Source organism: Apaloderma vittatum, unplaced genomic scaffold (assembly GCF_000703405.1).
Source record: "Apaloderma vittatum isolate BGI_N311 unplaced genomic scaffold, ASM70340v1 scaffold7116, whole genome shotgun sequence".
In the NCBI taxonomy this organism is placed as follows: domain Eukaryota; kingdom Metazoa; phylum Chordata; class Aves; order Trogoniformes; family Trogonidae; genus Apaloderma; species Apaloderma vittatum.
Genome location: NW_009719961.1, coordinates 20,291 through 39,794, shown reverse-complemented (window position 1 = coordinate 39,794; position 19,504 = coordinate 20,291). Strand labels below are relative to the sequence as shown.

The 19,504-nt window shown below is 34.4% G+C and overlaps 1 protein-coding gene across 1 annotated transcript in view; it reads left to right on the top strand.

Moving 5' to 3' along the window:
- Positions 1-19,504, top strand: part of LOC104275016 (attractin-like protein 1) — a gene marked incomplete at both ends in the record, with an annotated part of 190,017 nt that overhangs the window by 158,134 nt on the left and 12,379 nt on the right. The window contains one exon of the mRNA XM_009870845.1: positions 10,876-10,937. Coding sequence (XP_009869147.1) covers positions 10,876-10,937 — 62 coding nt within the window. The remainder of the gene's footprint in view (positions 1-10,875; positions 10,938-19,504) is intronic.

The window sequence follows — 19,504 nt, the reverse complement described above, 5'->3', positions numbered from 1 at the left end:
ACTACGTATCAGTCTAATTTATTGTATCATTCCAAAACACTAGCATGGCTAGCCTCATTTATTGGAAATGCGTCTAGTTTGAGCTTTTCTCTTTATTTTACATCCTTCTCAATCTGCCCAAAACCCAGTCATTCATCCACCTTTGCCCACTTAATTAGTGCAAGTTATTAAAAAATATGATGTCAAATGTTCCAGCTTAGGAGCATTACACATTTCTCTGCATCTTGTACAAATGTTTTCCTGGATCTGACAGCCTATCAGTCAATGATATGATATATGATATATCAATGATATATCACCTTGAATCTACAAGGTTGAGTAAAATCTAGAGCTGTCGTTTGTCTCTGTTCTTTTGTTTTTTCTTTTTTCAAATTCAGTACAGCTTGCAATATGATAGGAGGTTCAAATGAGGGATAAAAAAATGAAAGAGAGCAAGATTGATATAAAAAATTGGATTGCAATGTGTTCTGTTAATCCTTATAATTTAATTTTAATTTTATCTTATAAAAGTCTCAATTGTCGCCTTCTGGATTTTGATCACCTCTTCAAGGAAAAACAGTAAACGTTTGTTGTTTTTTTTTCTTTTTACATGTTCAGCCTGCAGAAAAGAAGACTCCAGGGACACCTTACAGTGGCCTTCCTTTAATTGAAAGAGGCTACAGGAAAGATGGGGAGGGATGTGTGGTGGTAGGAAGAAGGGGCAATGGTTTCAAACTAAAGCAGGGTAGATTTAGATTAGACATTAGGAAGAATTGCTTTACTGTGAGGGTCGTGAGGCACTGGAATGGGTTGCTCAGAGAAGTTGTGGGTGCCATGTCCTTGGAAATGTTCAAGACCAAGCTGGGTAAAACTTTGAGCATCCTGGTCTAGTGGGAGGTTTCCGTGCCCATGGCAGGAGAGTTGGAGTTAGATGATCTTTAAGGTCCCTTCCAACTCAAGCCAGACAATGATTCTATGTAGATCTTGAGAAATAATAATAAAGCTAATGGATTTTTTTTTTCTGTGCAGTTTAATAAGGTTTCTGTGTCTTCATTTGTCATTGTTATACAATGATGATGAAGTTTCACTTGGATACCCACAGCCTTGGAAAAGCGCCTCAGCATGAGCTACCTTCCTAACTTATCTTTTGTGGGCTGGTTGTAGTCTTTCATGAGAGGCAGGACTAAGCATTTCACTTTCATGTCCTAGCATTCTGCTCTGAAATCCTGGTCTTTCTGAAGCCAAAAATAAGTCAGTAGGTATTTACTATTAATAGTAATGTAGTCAGTATTCACCTCTGGAGAAAAGAATGAGACTATTTTTTTAATTCTAGGTTTGTTCTATGATAGTGCTGTTTATAGGTCAAACAAAATTCAACTATTTGTTCAGTGGAGATCTGCTGGAATACAGATGCCTTACTCTTATCAGAACTTTAGTCACATTGAATATGCTTACAATGACTTTTACGTTCGTTGTTTTAGTGCTATTTTTACATCAAGGAATTAACGCCTCTGTCTTTCATGGTCTATCAAGAGGTGAGGAGGGAAATGAGAAGATACATCAGTGAAATTCTCTGCTGAATGAGAATGCTGCTTTTTTGGTTGTTTTACACAGTAGAGAAGGGAATCACCAAGAACCACGCAAAAGATCAGAAAATGTAATTTCTACAAAGTGATATAATATACATAAATCTTCTGAAAGACAGATACCTTTGGGATATCATAGGCCTTAGACTTCTGTGTAATCCATTACCCATGCTGATATAAACCTTTGATTTGTGGCTTTAAACCTGAGGCTGAGTAACCTCATAAATATGCTAATCCACAGTAATCAAGAAAAGTGCTATTGCAAATACAAAATTCTTATTCCATAGTTCCAATGGCTTTATAGCATGCTCTACATTTATAACAATAAACTTTGGGAAATTACTCTCTTTGCATTTAAGAAAATGCTTTGCCCTTTTCTTGGCATCTCACCAAGGAGTTTTACATACATTATTTTGAATGGCATGATCTTTATGCAAAATTCAGTGCATGTTTTGCCTTTTCTAACCAAGTGTTTGATTTCTAAAATGAACGAAACATTGCATAAATTTCAAAAATCCAGCTTTTGTAGCCCTATAAAAATTTTATTATCATTTTTATTAGGCTGGAGACCAACCAGTGGGTTAACTTCTGGATTGTCTAGCAAAACCAACTCTACTGTGTATTTAAGAAGATAAAGACTTAGCAGATTTTGGAAAAAATCTTACCTTTTTAGCAGTACATTTTCTGTGTCTGTTATATTTATTTCTTCACATACACATAGGCATGGACTTTAAATGCCATAGCCATTGTATTTTCTACGGTAATTCATATAGTTCAGTGTAGATTTTAAATTTTTTTTTTAAGAAAGGTGAAAAATATCTTCCATGCAGAACATTTTTCATGTTTATAAACTTAAGAATATGAGTTTTCCGCTTCTCTTTGGGGTAGCAGTTTTTCTGTACAGTTTTCGTCAGTTGATATTTCAGATCCCACATGCTGCAATACTAATATTTACTTGGCTTTGTTTTGAGTAATCTATTTCTATTACGCATCTAAAGAAAATTGAATTACTTTAAAAATGGAGGAAAAAATAATCAGTCTTTTCTGAAATTATTTGTTCCTTGGTTCATTTTGAAATACCTGTCAAAAATTATTATTTTCTAGTTTCTGTAAGCTGTAATTACAATTTTGTATGTGGTGCCCGAAGAATTGAAATCTAAACATGGTAATTTGAGCAATATAGTATTTTCCATGGTTTTAGGTTTGTGTTTGCCAGATTAACTGTATAATGTAGAAGTATCTCCTTGCATTCATATCTGATTATTTTTTTCTGTCTGAGGTTCAATACAGTGAGCTGAGATTTGCAGTGCTCACTAGTGTGTTCTAGAACTTTGTATTTCTTGAACTTCAGACATACTTTATTTTTTTTAAACTCTTCATGTGGGAAAGACTTTTGAGCCACCCTCTGCACTTTATGATAACTGCTGTGAAGTGACTCCTTCACCTCAGTGAGACGTGCTCAGATTCATCAGACAACTTTATAAAGTTAAATATACTCTGACACAGTAGCACTAACTCTGGTTCTTCCTCCATCCTCCAGGAAATTTTTCTTTTAATGATCTATGTGGATTCTATAAAATATATATTATAAATAGCCATCTCATTGTGTCAATAATTACAGAAACGTGACTTAAAAATTGGCTGCTTAGTGGCAGTGGCTAGACATTTTCCTGGATACAAGAACCTTGGAAGAAGTCCAAATTGCTTCATCAACTTAGCCAGTTTGATAGAGTAATATGATAGCAGTGTGTCAGCACTGGCAGATTTAAACTTGCACCACTAATTCCATTTTGACATTGATGAAAACATCATATGGGTCTTTTACATTTGAGAAGCTATCTTTCAGGCTCTCTTTGGAGAAAAGAAGTTTTGCTGTGTTAAACGAGAGTCATGTTACTATTTTTTTAATGTAATGGTGTTTTATTGAACCATTTTTCCTCAGAAATACATAGCACTTTGAGGAGTGAAATTAATCTGTGTGGGCAACCGCATTGTGTAGAATCACAAACAATGTATAAACTTGGAGATTTCCTATGTTTTTTTTTGAAGAAAAATAATTTACAGTTTTGACTTATTATGGTATCCTAGAGCTGTAGTAGCCTGCCAGTTTTTTTGAACAAGATTCTATACTCTGGGCATGGATTTCTGATGTTTTGCAAGCCCATCGATCATGCTACACTAGACGAAAATGAAAGTATTGCAGCACAGCACCATGGTAGTTTCTCAAACTCTTTGGATGCGATATCACCATCTTCTGCTTGAGCTAATTTTAGGTTTGACGGGAAAAAAAATCTAGATTACATTGTCAGCATGGAAATTGTTTTTTTGAATAGGAGTAAATCAGAAACGGGCTCAAACACATGCTTATTTGAACATGCATTGTAAACACTGTAGGTCAGAGGACTGTGAAATTTTTTTTAAGAGGATTGAAGATGAGCATCAGTTGTCATTGTCCTTAATATGACTGTTACTGGTACCTGCTTCTACAGACATAACAAAAAGGCGGAAGAAAAAAAAGGATCTGGAAGAGATCGAGAATTTACTTGACTTTGAAAAATGACAGTGTTAAATGTGTTTTGTTTATCAGAAGGCCAAGATGGTTTGATGCTGAGAGGGAGATCGTTTGGTATGTGAAACAGTAGAGCTTTGATTCAGGATGGCTTTAGGAAATTCAAGGATTAGGCAAACAGAAACCTCATGAAATCTGACAAAAAGAGCAAAGCCCTAATGAGGGTGGAGTTGCCTACAGTCAACTTGAATATTAGCCAACAGTGTAACAGACAGTTCAGGCTATACCCAAGTGTGGAGCCTCATTAAGAGAAAATTATCCCCTTTTACTCAGCTCTGGTAAGGCTACGTATGGAATGAAACTCCAATTTTTGATGTCTCCATTCTGAAAGGGTATTGTGAAGCTGACTGGATCCAGGAGAAGGGCTACAAAGATTTTTAGGACACAACCTAGGTTGAAGCTGTGGAGCTTGGGCTTGTTTAGTCTGGCAAAGAGCCTCCAATAGTAGGCTACAATTACCTATGGAGGCGTTACAGCAATGATGAAGCTAAATTATACTTGGTAGTAGTCGATAGTAAAACAAGGGGAAGTGGTCATAAGCTGTACCTTGGGAGACTCAGATTGAATATTAGGAAAAATTCATTATATTAGTAATACTTCATTGAAACAAGTTTCCTAGAGTGGCTGTGAAATGTGTATCCATGGAGGTTTTCAAAACTTTTCTGGAAAAGGACACTGTTGACCTGATTTGGTGCTGACAATAGCCTGGTTTGAGTAGGAAGTTGAAAAACATACACTTGAGGTGTTTCTTCCAGTCCATGTTTTTATGACTCTGTGATACTCACACTCCGTAACAGGTGGCACATTCCTGGTGGGAGACTCTCTAATTTGTCAGGTCACAATAAGATGTCGTAAGAAGTCACAAGAAAGCTGAAGAGAGAGAGAAATTAAATTCTAGCAAATGACAGAAATGGCTTTTCCTTAGTGTAATTTGACAAACAATATCGTATCATCATGCAGAGCTTCTCTTTGTAGTAGAATTCAGTCATTCAATTGTGCCTGACAAATTCTCTAACTCTATTCCCTTCACTTCTCTATTTAGTTTTCTTGCCTGTCCATTTAATCTAGCCAGGCTTTTAAAAAAACAGAGGTTTGGAAGACATTTTCTAGAGTTCTGCTGTGTCCCATTCAGTTTGTTGGAGAACTTGATCCTGCAAAGATTTATGTCTAAAAGAACTTTCTCATTCTATAGGCCTTTACATCAATTACTTTTCAGCTTTTGTTTAGTTTAATTTTGCAACGTGTTGATTTACACCTGTCTGTGTCTTTTTGATTTTCTTTCTTTCTTTCTCTTATTGACTCATTATTTCAATTTCTTAATAATATCTCTATTAATCATGAAGATATTTTACATACTGAGTTACTGTTAGCAGTTCCTCTCCTCCTAGATTTTCTCATTTGCCTCTTGGAAGTTGTTAACTGAGGGTTTTTCTGTGTGGTATGCATTTGTTTGTATGTGTACACATACAAAAAAATAAATAAAGCAGTGAAGTAGCATTGTACACATGCTGATTTTAATAGGCCAAGTGCAAGTAGGAAAAAGATTTGACTGTAAAAATAATGTCGTTCATCTCTCTTTAATAGAAACCTAGACTGTCTTTCAGCTTCTCATGACTCTGAATAGTAGAAACGATATCCTGTAATTATTACATTGTTTGAGAAAGAAAGGGGTGGGTGTTTGGATAATCTAGTGTATGCCATCATGAGAAACAGGGCTTCAGGTTACCGAAATAATCTCTGGAAGGCATTTGTCAAATTCTCATATGAAGTCTGTGATTCTGAGTCTGTTTTTCTTTGTTATCTTTCATTTTCTATTTATGTTATCAGTATGAAAGTTTTGCTATCACCAGTCCTCATCATCTGGGAAAACTGTTTGTCGACATTAGACTAAATTCTTCACTGGCAGCAACACAGCAGAAAGCAGTAGGATTCTGTCAGCAGAATCTGAACACCTTTCACTGGTACAGGTCATTCCTCAAAGTCCAGTGTGAAAGTACAAACATTACTATTTTTTACCCTTTCTAAAAAAAGCCCTTCATATTTGTAGTTATATTTAAGCAGAAAATCAGAATAACTGTTCTTTTGTTATGTAATTACTGATTATTCAGCATTTGTGTATTTACTGAGTTTAAAGGTATCCATAGTGTTTTTTCTGCTGAATTACTATAGCACATAAACATGTCTTTAAAATAGTTTATATATGAGTGTCTGCAGTCATATTTCTGTACAGTATATGTTTAAACTTCATACAATAAACAGTAAATAAAAAATTTGTTATGTATCTAAATTTTACGGTATCCCACTTATCACAATATTTGATCTTTCCCATTTTCATGATAAAAATGTTATACACAAAACTGTGCCCATGCACACAAATATTCTCCTTAGCTGTCTTTTTGTATTTTTTTTTATCTAAAGTTGTCAGTCAAAAAGTGTTCCTCAGAAAAGTGTAAGGGAGGACAGACAGCAAAATGTGTTAGTCTTATGTGTAGTCAATATCCATTTCTTCTGCTTCAGAACATAATACCAGTGTGGGAGTTTCCAAGAAGAAATTAAATTACAGTTTTGATAATATTGGAGGAAGTAATAATTTTGCAGGGTTTAAGTGTGTGTATAATCAACACAGTCCAGGCAGTTTCGTTTGGATTATGTCTGACCTTATTATGTCTCCAGGTCTAATAACTAGACCATCTACCAAAGTTTTACCATGTATTTATTTTAATGTCTCTTATTTTTTCATTCTTAATTTATTAACAGTGGAAGATGAAAGAATTGTATTAAAAGTATTTGTTCATTGTCTGAGAGCCTGAGCAGATAGAAGTTTACATTAGTGGATAATGTTGTAAAATGGACCATAGATTAAAATTGCTTTAATCTGTACATTATTTGAAGTTATGAAGCATTTCATGGGTTAGGTTCATGTTTACTGCAAATCTGAAATTTTTATTTAGTGCACTCTTCTTTGTGCCCTTTCTTTTTGCTTATGCTAGTTTGGTTTAGCTAGAATTGCACACAGATTGTCAGCACCTATATTCTTCAAACTAAAGCACAGAATTATGAGGCCAGACTTACTGTTTCCGTATGAAAGATGTCCCTAAGTTAGACTTTGAAGATTGTCTCATTTTTGTGGTGGAAGAGATCTTGACCTATTATTCTGTAGGACTATATTATGACTGTGTTATTGCTGCATGCAGTAGTCGAAGTGAACATGAAATGGAATATCTAGAGCAGGGGAAAAAAACCCCAAAACTTTTGAAGGCTGGAAAAATCCCTGTGTTCAAAATTTGTTCCAATTTTGACAGACTTGTTCAGTCCATCCTTCTTCAGTGTAATTTGAAAATATAGGTGCTGAGAATCTCTGTGTGCAATTCTAACTAAACCAATTTCCTAAATCATGTGTGTTACTTAAACGTCGAAAATTAAGAAATACCATACACTGAGATGTGTGCACTGCTCTCTGACATATGGTGATGGAAATCTAACTTTTGAATCCTCAATTGCTCCAAATTTGTCAGCTGTCACAATACCTTGTCTTCCTGTTAGGTCATGTGATATAAAGATCTGAAATACTTTCTTAGGGTTTTATGTTTGTCTGATTTTTTTTTTTGCATGTGTTGTTTTTTTTAATGTGTATTTTCAAAGACGTGAACATGTCGGAGAAAAAAGATAAACATAGCAGTAATGCTTGTTGGAGCAATCACCACAGATCATTTATCACCCATCAGCTTTTTCTTCATTTACTTTTCTATCTCTTAAGAAAGTGAGCTGGAACATACATACAACACATTTTGCTTTGGAATCTTTTCATTCTTTCTTGCAGTTTTTAAGACTATGGATTTCAGATTGTATCCACATTTATTCCGTGTATTGGTACTAGTTTGACCTAATGGAATACAGGTGTAGTGCACTGTAAGGTAGTACATGAAAATACATTTTTTTAAAGTTTTAGTTAGTCCAGATAAAAATCCAAGCAGAAATACTGATGCAAAAAACATGGTTTTGTAGTTTGTATTTTTAGCAAGCCAGCTGGATACCTAGAAAATTTAGACAAACTTTGAGACACAGAAGTCCTTCTTCATGTCTGATATAGAAGCACCAGGCTTTAAAGCTAACTTCAAGTTGAAAGTAATTGCTTATAGTTTACAGAGCATTTTTCATAAAACAGTGACTGTATTTCTTGCCTCTGGATCCTGCTCCTCACAACTGAAATTACATCTGGGATGGAACTCTATATTTTGCTGTGGGTTTCTCTAAAGTATGAGCACTTTCAAGAATACTCCATGCAACCAAACAAGTCAGTTTTAAAGACAAAAGTTCTGCCATAGGTTTGCAAACATGAACTCCAGCAAAAGATATCTTAAGTAGATGACATGATTAATAGAGGGTGGAAAATGTAAAATCATTCCTTCTCTGGCTGTTTTTGTGCAAAAAAAGATCTGTCTCATATTGAGCTTAGGGATAGGCAGATAACCTAATAATTAATTGGCATATAAAATCATTTACTTGCAAATCTTCTTACTTCATTTTTGCTGTGTGTTGAAAAAGAATAATAAAGGCACTACAATTTCTTAGAAAAAATTGAGATAAAGCTTTCCTGATACGTTCTGATAAGATTGTGTTTCTGATTGCAGGACTTTCCCTTGCCTGTAGTTGTTTCTAGACACTGTTAATTAATGCTGACACCTTGAATGAAAATAATTGCAGAAATGCAAAATATAAATGCTCCTTCAACAAATAGTTTTTCAACAGGTCATAAAAGGTGAACTCTGTTGAAACTGGCCTGTTTTTTCTCTCTGTGTTAGTTCATGTCTTGGAGTATGGTACTTAGAAAAAACATTCTGGAAAAGCCAGCAGTTAATCTGAATACTAAATATTATTTGAAGCCTGCATTTAGAATAAAGATTGAATATAGAAAGCTTTTTGATTTTCATACAAGGTGTTCTTAAGCGATTGTTAATACTGAGCCAAAGAAATCTTCAGATCTTTTCTCAGGCTTTCTCAAATTTTCAATGTAAAATAAAGGTTACATTGTCATTAACAGATACTCTGGCAATTTTTCCCACTCTTTAATTTCGTTTCAACTTTTTTGTATTTTGCTCCCTAATCTCTATTCATTTTGATACAGTATTCATCATGACAGTAACCTAAGCTTAAACTTCTGAGAATTTAAAATTTCTACTTATATTGAACAAACGTGAAGGCATTTGTAGAGTGAAGTTGAGTAGTGAGTTAGAGATTTCTTTTTCTGTTCTGCTTCTTTCCCACATGGTCTTTTAGCTTCTTGTCTTTCCACAGGCTCCCAGGCCTGAATGTCGGTTTTGCCCTGATCCAAACCTAGCATCTGTTTCAGCTGGGCATGGGCATGTTTAGGTTTCCTCTCTAGAGGGGAGACAGACAGTAGCACTCAAGGCGTTTAGTAAACTGGATTATATTCTGATTCATCTATCAAGTATCTTTCCTGGTGATTTGGTCAGAGAAATTTGAAATACCTGCTTTCTATAATGAATTCCTGAGCTCATGGAATTGTTTGCGTTGCTTACAGTTGGGCATTATTAGTGAAAAGAGAAATTACATTTTAGAGGTGCTTTAGCATGATGCTATGCTTGTGCCTGGCATGATGCAGTTTACATGCTGTTGCTTGAAGTAATCTGACCTGTAGTTAGCGGTGTTAAGCTGGCACAAGGCACAGTAACACCATTATAATACTAAATTTTACATTATAGCTTTGTCCTAAAATAATAAATAACTAAATGAATTCTTAACTATTGTGAGGTATCACTTGAAAAGTTCACAAGTCAGCTGTGAAAGGGAACCAGAGTAATTTGGTGTAGTTACTAGCTGAAATCAGATCATAAATGCTCAAAGATCTCTAAAAACAACAATTATTTGACAAGCTGGAAGTATAGTTAGATAAACACTTTGTGCAATTCAAATTAGAAGATTCATTATATCTTCAGCTTGATAATTATACCAAGTGAAACACCAAACAAGACACTTAAATATATTTGTAGCTATAACTTAAGTACAGTTCTTAACATTAGCAAAGAGTAATTGCAATAATAATTATACGCTCTATTGCATGCAAGTGTGAACGTGTGTCTGTGTGTATGCTGTCTTAGAGATAATTGTTAAATCTTTCTGAAAAATTACAGTAAAGAGTTGAACTAATACATGATCTGATGAGGCTGTAAAAATGTAGCCTAAAAGAATATGTGCTATTTTGTCTTTCAAGTAATTTGCTTTGAAGGAGTTCATTTTATTGTGCACCAGATTTATCTGTTTTTTTAAACTAATTAACATATGCATTAATTTTAATATTATGTAATTAAAATATTTTAAATGTATTAGTTTTAAGCCCAAGATGCTTTTTGTCATTTCTAAAACCGTGCTTGATTGTTGAATTTAAAATGGAAAATGGTGATAGTTAAAACAGTCAGCTATAAAAAAGACAATTTATATCCATATGATTTCTTAATATTTTGTATGTTGTTTTCATTGTTTATATCATGCAAGTTTTATTTCGATATTTATGTTAACTTTGATAGCAAGGGTATATTCCATTGTTTGATTTCTGACACAGCAAAGACATGGCAAGTAGTTGCTCATCTCACTTTATGGTAAATGCAGGTGTGTGCACTGAAATTACACTTGAAACTAATCATCTGTGAAGCCATAAAGCTCTGGCTGAAAAAGAGCTGTTGACTCTGAAAACGTTGTAATTTACTTCTATTTTATTTGCAGATTGCCTTCTCACAGCACAATACTATCATGGATCTCGTGCAGTTCTTTGTCACCTTCTTCAGGTAAATTGCTTTTTCTGTCTTCTGCCTGAAATCATGCTGATTCTTTTCCATCAAACCAATCTTTTAACCAGCTTCTTAATCTTAAAAAAAATGCTTGCAAGAAAGCATTTAAACTGTATTCTCTAATTTGCACCAGCAGATGATCCAGGTCATTGCCCTGTAAGTACAGGCAACTGCTGGCATCTTTCATTTATTCAGTGCTATAGGCTTCACACTTGATAAAGATTAGCTAGAGATGTACTCTTACAGGGACTAAGAGAAACCGACTTTACTAACTTAAACTAGCCATTTATGCTTGTGAATATTTTTATAAACTCTTTTAAAGAATTATTAAAAGAGATAGTTCTGTTCGATAGCACCCCTATAATAAAGCACCCCAAATCACTGCTAGTGCTTTCGTGAGTTAGAGTTTGATTGTGAAAGGCAGTAGGTGATGTATGAGATTTGGTTGTGGCAGCAGTGGAGGAATTGGCTTCAACTGCAAATGGACAGCTATTATAGGATCTGAACAAAACTCCACTGAAAGACTTCTTAAAAGTTCAGCTGTCTTAGAAAACGTCACAAACTTGAATATACACAAATTAGTTATGGTGTTCTGAAGTCTTGCTGTGAAGATATTCCCCAATAACCGTGAAGTGTATGCAAAATGTGACTGGTGAGAGACAAGTATATTCATCATAATTTTGGTATTTCTAGAGCTGCCTTACATTTATTTCACAAGTTCACAGTATAGCTTTTTTGTTCGCTTTAATTACTATGCTTTGAGGAACCGCACCCCAAGAATCTACCTCTTAAATGCTGTGAACAGACCAACTTCTGTAGTTACTGCCACCAAAAAGGGGAGAGGAATGAGCAGACCCTGAAGTCTTCTGTACTGATTTAGTAGTTGATGGCAAAGCATCCAATTACTCCCCATTCGCCACGAATAGAGGAGTAAAATGATGGTTGCCTAAAGTTCAGTCTAGTAGTGGTTTGGGTTTTGGTGTTGGTTGGCTTGATTTGTTGGTTTTTTGTTGTTTTGGGTTTTTTTTTTTCTGGGAAGCCAGCAAGATTTAAAAACTGATGCTGCTCCTGCAAACGTTAAGATGACAAACTCCTATAGAAGAAAGCGAAGTTTGTCTGAGTACAATAGAATAGAGGGAACCTGTGACAAATCGCAGAGGTAGACTAAAAGCAGTTTGTTTCTCCTCTGTGCCCTAATGCAGGCTTAGAAAAGATGAGCAGGAGACTCTTTGATGGTGAAGCCATCTCTACAGATACATGGTGTTAGCCGGTGTCATGGTCTATCTGACATGGTTTGTTCTGGATAAATGTAAAACTTCTTACAAATTTCAGTAATTATTAAATCAGATACTGTTTCTGTGGGATCACTAGTCTAAACAAGCTTCAGAATATTTCTTATAGGAAAAGTAGCAGTAAGTAATTTTCTTACATTAGACAGTTAGTCATAGCCAACGAAAATATCAATACCTTCTCTCCAAAGTGGTTGATAGTGTTCGAGCCTTTATTTGAAAATTTGATTTCAACAGTTTGTAGCCTGACAAAACTATTTAAATCAGCGTTTGTTTGTTTCTTTGTTTTGTGCTGTTTGTTTATTTTACTGGATAGGAAAGCGGTATATTAAAATAATGACAAATTATGTCGGTAACAGTAATAACTCAGGTCATGTTTGCTAGGATTATTGACAGAGAAAACAATTGAGTTTAAAGACAAATTTGAATGTGCTTGCTAACAAAATCTATTTCGACCTATTTTGGTAAATGTGCATTTGCAGTTCTCCCATCTAGTATTATATTTTTCGTAATTCTGAGCATGTGGTATAACCCTGTTCATCCTGGCTGTCTAGCCAAACCAGCAAGTGAGTTTATTTGACAATAACATTTTTTTAACAACCAATCAGAACTATAAAGCTATTCCTTTATAGGGTGAATGTTTCAGAGTAAAAAATTTTACTGCGTGAATCAGAAACATAAAAATAAGAACTGTTGTTATAAGTTTCCCAATGTATCATCAACTATTTAAAAAGTATTTTTTTTGTAAGGAACTTACTTAAAACTATATATAATAAAGTGCAAAAGCTGTTGTTAGATCTGTAATTAATGCTTCATCTAGCAAGATATGGTTGTACATTCTAGAATAGAAAAGTTATAGAAATACAAGTTCTTTTGAAAAAATAAGCAGAATATTACAGAAACTATAGTGCTCCAGACAATGTTACTCGTATTAAAAAAGGAACCCATATTTAATTTCATTCTTTTTATTCTGGAAGGTTTGTGGTATCTACTGGTTCGGTGAACTTTTCCCTAAGGGTAGAATTGCAATCAGGTATGTAAGAGTAGTAATAGATTCCTAATGGTCTTATAGAAACTGTGGCATCTGTGTGGCTTTAGTCAACGCTTTTTCACTCAGGCCTTGAAGACTTTGAGCCGTCACACAATTTGTGAAGTGGGTCATTTTTTTTTTTCACCTGCTTTGAAGCAGTACCGATCTTATTAGAAAATTTTACAGGCAGCAAATGTGAATGAACTTTTTTCTTATACTGAAGGAATGCAGTCCCCACAGTTAAAGAAATTCTATACCTGTATTATCCTGATCAGTAAAACACTCAATAAACTAATGCCTGTTGTTTCTTTTTTTTTTTTTTTCCTAAACTGTTAGTAATAAAGGAGTTTTCAGGGTTTTCAAATCTTACATGAATATATTGTTTTATCTGAGTAGCTAGGCAGGACATTTTAGGCACTTCATAATATGATACATGAAGAATCTTTAGTTTCTGAAAACCTGACTCAATTTTTCTTTAGACCATACTCTATCATGCCTAAAATTTGACTATATTCAATGTTCATTAGTTTTTATTATATATGAGTAAAGGTAAAATTGACATCCCAGAAATTCTTTCTTTCTAAACCTGATTTTAAATATAATTATTGTTAACAGTTTATAATAGTATTCATGCATTTCTCAGAAACACTATTCGTGTGAAGAATCTGAAGCAGGAGTTCCAGTAAGAAACATGGTTTTACCTCATAATCAAACCGCAGTCAAACATGAAATCGATACAGGTGACAGGTTAGCTATTAGTATTTTTGTGACAGGTAATGATATGCAACTGCTACTGTCATAACTATTTTTTAAAAGCCTATTTCGAATACTTAATACCAGCCACTAACTAATCAGGCACATTCTCTGAGTGTACATCTCTCAGAACTATTCCTTCAGTTGCTTCTGGTTCAGCTTTTGGGATGGAGCTGCCAACAGGTGGATTTTATGGTGCACTTTTATAATAGCTCTCCTTACTGTTAAGAATTACAAAATTTCCAATTAGTAATAAGTAGAATGATAATAAGGAACATGGATAGTTCAAAAGTTTGAAAATCCTTTTGTGTGGACTTTGAGAAATTTTCTGAAAAATTATGGCCATTTAGGATGGGGTACATTCTTTCTCACAAATCTTTCTGTGAGCATTATGAGTGAGAGAAGCAGTGTTCAAAACATACCCAGTGTTTATTACAGGAGGGTGGGATGGGCATTTAGGTTAGGACAAGGACTTGTAGTATGAGCTACAATAGGAATAGAACAGATTTATCACCCCTGTACGTATGAGCGTGTGCCGAAATCTTGGAGCAGTCACTTCAGTGGAGACTCATGCAGTCAGAGTGGATGCTGCATTTCAGCAGGTTGTGTCAAAGCTTCAGAGACCTGAATTTTGTGTGTAAATTTACAAATGGTGAATTATTTTTCTTTACTGGCATCCTTCGGTGTATCTGCCTGGCTTTGTGTTTTGATTTTGTGAAAATAAAGGATGATAATTAAAAATTAACACTGGATTTTGGCATGCTTAGCTTTATGAGATCAAATATTGATCTCTGTAACACAACATATCAGGATCAGATCATGTCCACCATGGCTGGGTTCTCAGAAAGTGCAGAACTCTTAGAAATCTAAATTAGAATATTTTCTGGTAACATGAAAATCAAGTTATCTTAGCAAAATGGATTTTACATTTGGGGCTAGAATAAAATTGATTTTTACTTAGTGATGCATTAAACAGTTTCCACTTCACTTAGAAGCAAAGAGTTATCTGACTTCCATTGGAACAAGCACGTCTATACCGCAGAGGGCAGTTTTTGAGTTTTCTGTTTTGTTTTCTTATGTTTAAAATGTTTTGTTTGAATTGTGGAATGTACATTTGTTGCTTCCACTCTCAGAACCACCTGGAAACTTTGTCATCACTGTAGAGCTGTTTGATAAATTCTTGTTTCCTGAGGTGGCAGAGACTTGTTAATGGCCCATGGGCAAAGGACACTGCCCAGTACCACTAGACTGGTTGTTCTTCAAAACAATGGATGAGTTGTTTAATCCCTTGGTGAATAGAACTGCTTTCCATTATTTCATTCTTATTATTCTTCTTTCTGCATTTGTCTTTTGAGTCATTTGGAAGTGCATGTCAGTGCACTAGTGCTTGCTGTATTTTGATTTCAACATACTTTGTTCCTCAAAGTACAAGGTAGTTGCTCAGCTTGATGTTTGAAGCTGTCCTGTGTACTTGATATACAGCAAATATGGGTTTTTCCTTCCTTCAGGCAGGTGCATTTAAAATTTTGAACTTCCCACTTCTGTATATCGAATACAGTAAGGGAGAATTCATTGTGCCTGGTGAAATGCTTAATCCCAATTTATTCTCACTTCGTAATAACTAAAATAAATTCTGGAGTTGCCTAAGTGCAGAGGGGAGATGTAGGGTGAAGGTTTGGGTGACCGTACCATGATTTGAAAGATTTCTTTTTCTTTTTCCTAGTCTGTTCTAGAGAAAAAAAAGGATAAAAGTCTTGAATTGCACTCTTCATTGTGTATGGTGCTGTAGCCCAGCACTCCAACACCCATTTTGTCACAGTTTCTGCTTTTAGAAAATCTCATTGGAATCTAAGCTGCCACTTACGTAGTAGTGTTCACCTCAGAGGTCTCAGAAAGCAGCACCTGAAATGTATTTCACAACTCCTGAAGAAAGTAAATCTTTTTTTGAAGACTCAGTACTTTGCAGGTTCCCTTACTTTGAGACAGTTCTGTACTGTTCTCTTTTCAGGGATGTGCGTTTTCACAGCTACACTGTATTTTGTTTTTTAAGAAGCATCAGATAATTCGTGTTTTGTTTGGGTTTTGATTCCCTACATTTTATATTGTACTTTCTTGAATCCGATCAGTCAGTTTTTTCTTGGACTAAAACAATATTGGTGCTCACAGCTATTTGTCTCCTAGAGTGCTTAATCCTGATCAATTTTTATGAAACTCCAGTCCACTGTACTTTATAGAAAAGAACTAGAGCAGGTTTTCATCAGTGACAAATGGACTTGAAATGTTGCTTTTGTCATTTTAATTCAAAAGAGAAGGAATTCTGTCTTCTTATGACAAGGTGTATGTACAAGTTGCTAAGTTAACCTCAGAAATTTGTTTCCATGTGTAACTGTAGAGTGAAGCGGGGCAAAAGTTGATGAAGAAAAACAATAACAAAAAATAAAGGAAGCAAAAATTATTAGGGTTTTCCTTTAGGTAATAATGTCATTGTCAGTTATGGCAAGTGACAAGGAGCTTTCTCAAGCTTTCTGCCAGCCTGGCTCTGCAGACACAGTGAGTATGACACGCACTGGAGTGAGTGACATCGAAGAAATGAGCAATCTGTTTATGGTAGTTCAGAAATATTCAGGGTCCTTGTGTTCAGTTGTATTAAATCACAGAGAGAGAGAGAAAAGAGAGAGCATGAGACCGTAGAAACAAAAATATTAAATCTACTTGTTACTTTTGCAAACAGACATCTGAATTCAAAGCAATTCACTTAATGAGCTTTTTAAATGGAATATTAATAAAAATACTCCAGTAAAATTTCCTGGTACCAAATGAATAATTTTGTGTGGAAGATTTTGTTCTTTTAAATTTACTTGTTTGGATTCAATGGCAGGGGCTACCTTCTGTCAGTAAGAAACAAAACTATGGAAACTCTACTGTGGGCTCCTAAAGCTACATGAAATTTTACACATTAAAAGTTGGTTGTATCATATATTTATAATTTTAAATCTGAATTTAATCTGCAGATGTGGCCCTATTATGTTCTATATTGTAATTTTTTTCCTATGTTTTCAATATTTTTGTGATATTTTAGGAAAACACTACAGTTTCAAAATTCTATTTTCTAACATGTTTTAAGTGTTTTCAGTCGAAATTCTAAATATCAGGGTTTGGGTTATCAATGGTTTTATATTTTTATGCAGTACTCTTACAGAAAAATGATTCTTTGGCCTAGAAATCTAAAAATCCTTACTTTGTCTTAAGGAAAATTTCATCTTAATAGGTGTTTTGAGAAGGAGAGATGACTTTTTTACACCTAACCCTTCAAATACACGTGCCTCTTTGGAAGAAGTATTGGATATGTTACATGATGAGGGGAAAAGTCCTTTAGAGATGTATTACATTTCTTGATTGTATTTGAGTCTAATATGCTAAGCAATGCTCATGTGTCGTGGTGGCTCTTTAAAAGTGTTTTATATTACTGTGGTTTATTATGAGAGGATAACATCTGCACCAGAGAAACAGTGAAGTTAAAGGAAAGAATGAGGGAAAAGCATAGAAAAATATTCTTGAAATAATGTGAATTTTTGGTTTGGAAGCTGCTGAAATGTAATGTTGGTTGGCTTCCCCAGCCTTCTTCCGCAAATTCACTAATTGGCCATGTTTACAATTAATGAGTCCTTTTTTCCCCCTGCTTAATTTAAATCTTAAATTAGCATAAATCATCAAAATCATTGCATAAAATGCTGAAATGAAAGCACAACTATTTTGAAATGTAAACAGTAATTTTCTAGTTATTCTTGAAATTTACTGCAGAAAATTTTCAATTATTTGTTTCCTAATTTGTCTGCAAATTTAGTAGTCATAGATTTTTTTTTCTTTTTAGATCTATTGTTTTTATATATAACATCACTTGTTCAGAGAAATATAGACTGTTTCACCCATGAAGGGCAAACCCATAAAATTATATGAAATATTAACGTTTTCTCCATGAGTAAAAGAAACATAATCACACTTTATGGGTGTGATGTTCTATTTATTCTATGGAGATTAATTTCAGTTTATGTGAGATTGAGCCCCTTTGATTGTAAATCTTCTTTATTTGCTGCTTCAAAGAGGTGAAGGGAAGAACTGCTCAGAGTTAAAGTTCACATCTAGAGCTTTATTGTGTAATATATTTCAGAGTCCTTTTAAATGGTTCACTTTTTTTTTGACATTGTATTGGCAGAATGACATATGAATGTTGGTCTTCTGCATAGCGTCCTGATATATGTACCATATCTATTTTCCCTTTTTAGTTGTATATGAAGACTATTCACATAATTGATCCTTCATTCATACATAACTATAGTAGCTTCTGGTATGGCTTGTGGTGTATTTAATATGAAAAGACAGCTTTATGTACATATACATGAATTATGTATGTAGGAAAATATAAATATAAAGTATGTATGTGTGCATTTATACATTATATAGTTACTTTTAAATAATTATTTAATTTAGTAAAATTATTGAGAATGAAGGAGTTTTAAAAATAACATTTTGGCACATGTACGTAATGAAAAAATGAATGCTTTGTTTTCATCATAATTTTCCTATAAGTAACAAATTCTACACTTAAACACATTTCATTCCTCCCTTACCTTCAGGAAGTATTTTGGTGTTTCATTGCACAGCAAAGACCAATAAACCCAGGCTTTGTAGGGGCATTTGTCAGATACAATTTTAAACTATTGTAAGAGTTGGAGTTTATGCCTCAGGAGATGAAGGTTTAAGTTGGTTTTCTACATTCAATATACATTAATAAATGATTTTGCATGGATGTGGTAGCTGTTTTTCCTAATAAACTAATGTTTTATATAGATATTTCATTGATCCTTCTTACTTTAAAATAAATTTATATAAATGCAGTAGATACCATTGATACCTCAATCTCCTGTTTTCAGTTAGGCCTTAAGAGCTTGAATCGGTAAGCTTTAATAACAATATTATTGAAGTTTTAATTTATTACTGAATTTTGCTCATCTTATCAACAAAATCATTCTAGTTACACGTTTAATAGTGATTTAAAATGTGCTCTTCTGGAGACTTCTTACAGCATGCTTTGGGCAGTATAATTTTTTTTAAGGCTCATTTCTCTTTCATGTATTTCTCTTAACTTCAGTAGAGCAGTCCAAATCTTCTGTGCCACAGCATTCAGTAGTCCTGTGGAAATCACTCAGAAAGCTCCATGGCACAGAGGTACTGCTTTAATTTGCCCATGACCTTCTCTGTGGCTCATCTGCAGTGCTGCAGACCTCCACTGCCAAACCCAATCTCAAAACAGAAAGGCTGGTCCCATCAAAACCATTTCCCAGGGCCAATGGGCCAGCGAAAGGCAACGAGCAGTTTTTACTACAATAAATCTTTATTACTTCCAAAATAAGTTACACTCTACATGCAACAGCTGGAACATCTTGGCCTGTGCATCTAACCCTTTGTAGCTTGTTGTTGGCTGAGGGAGCTTG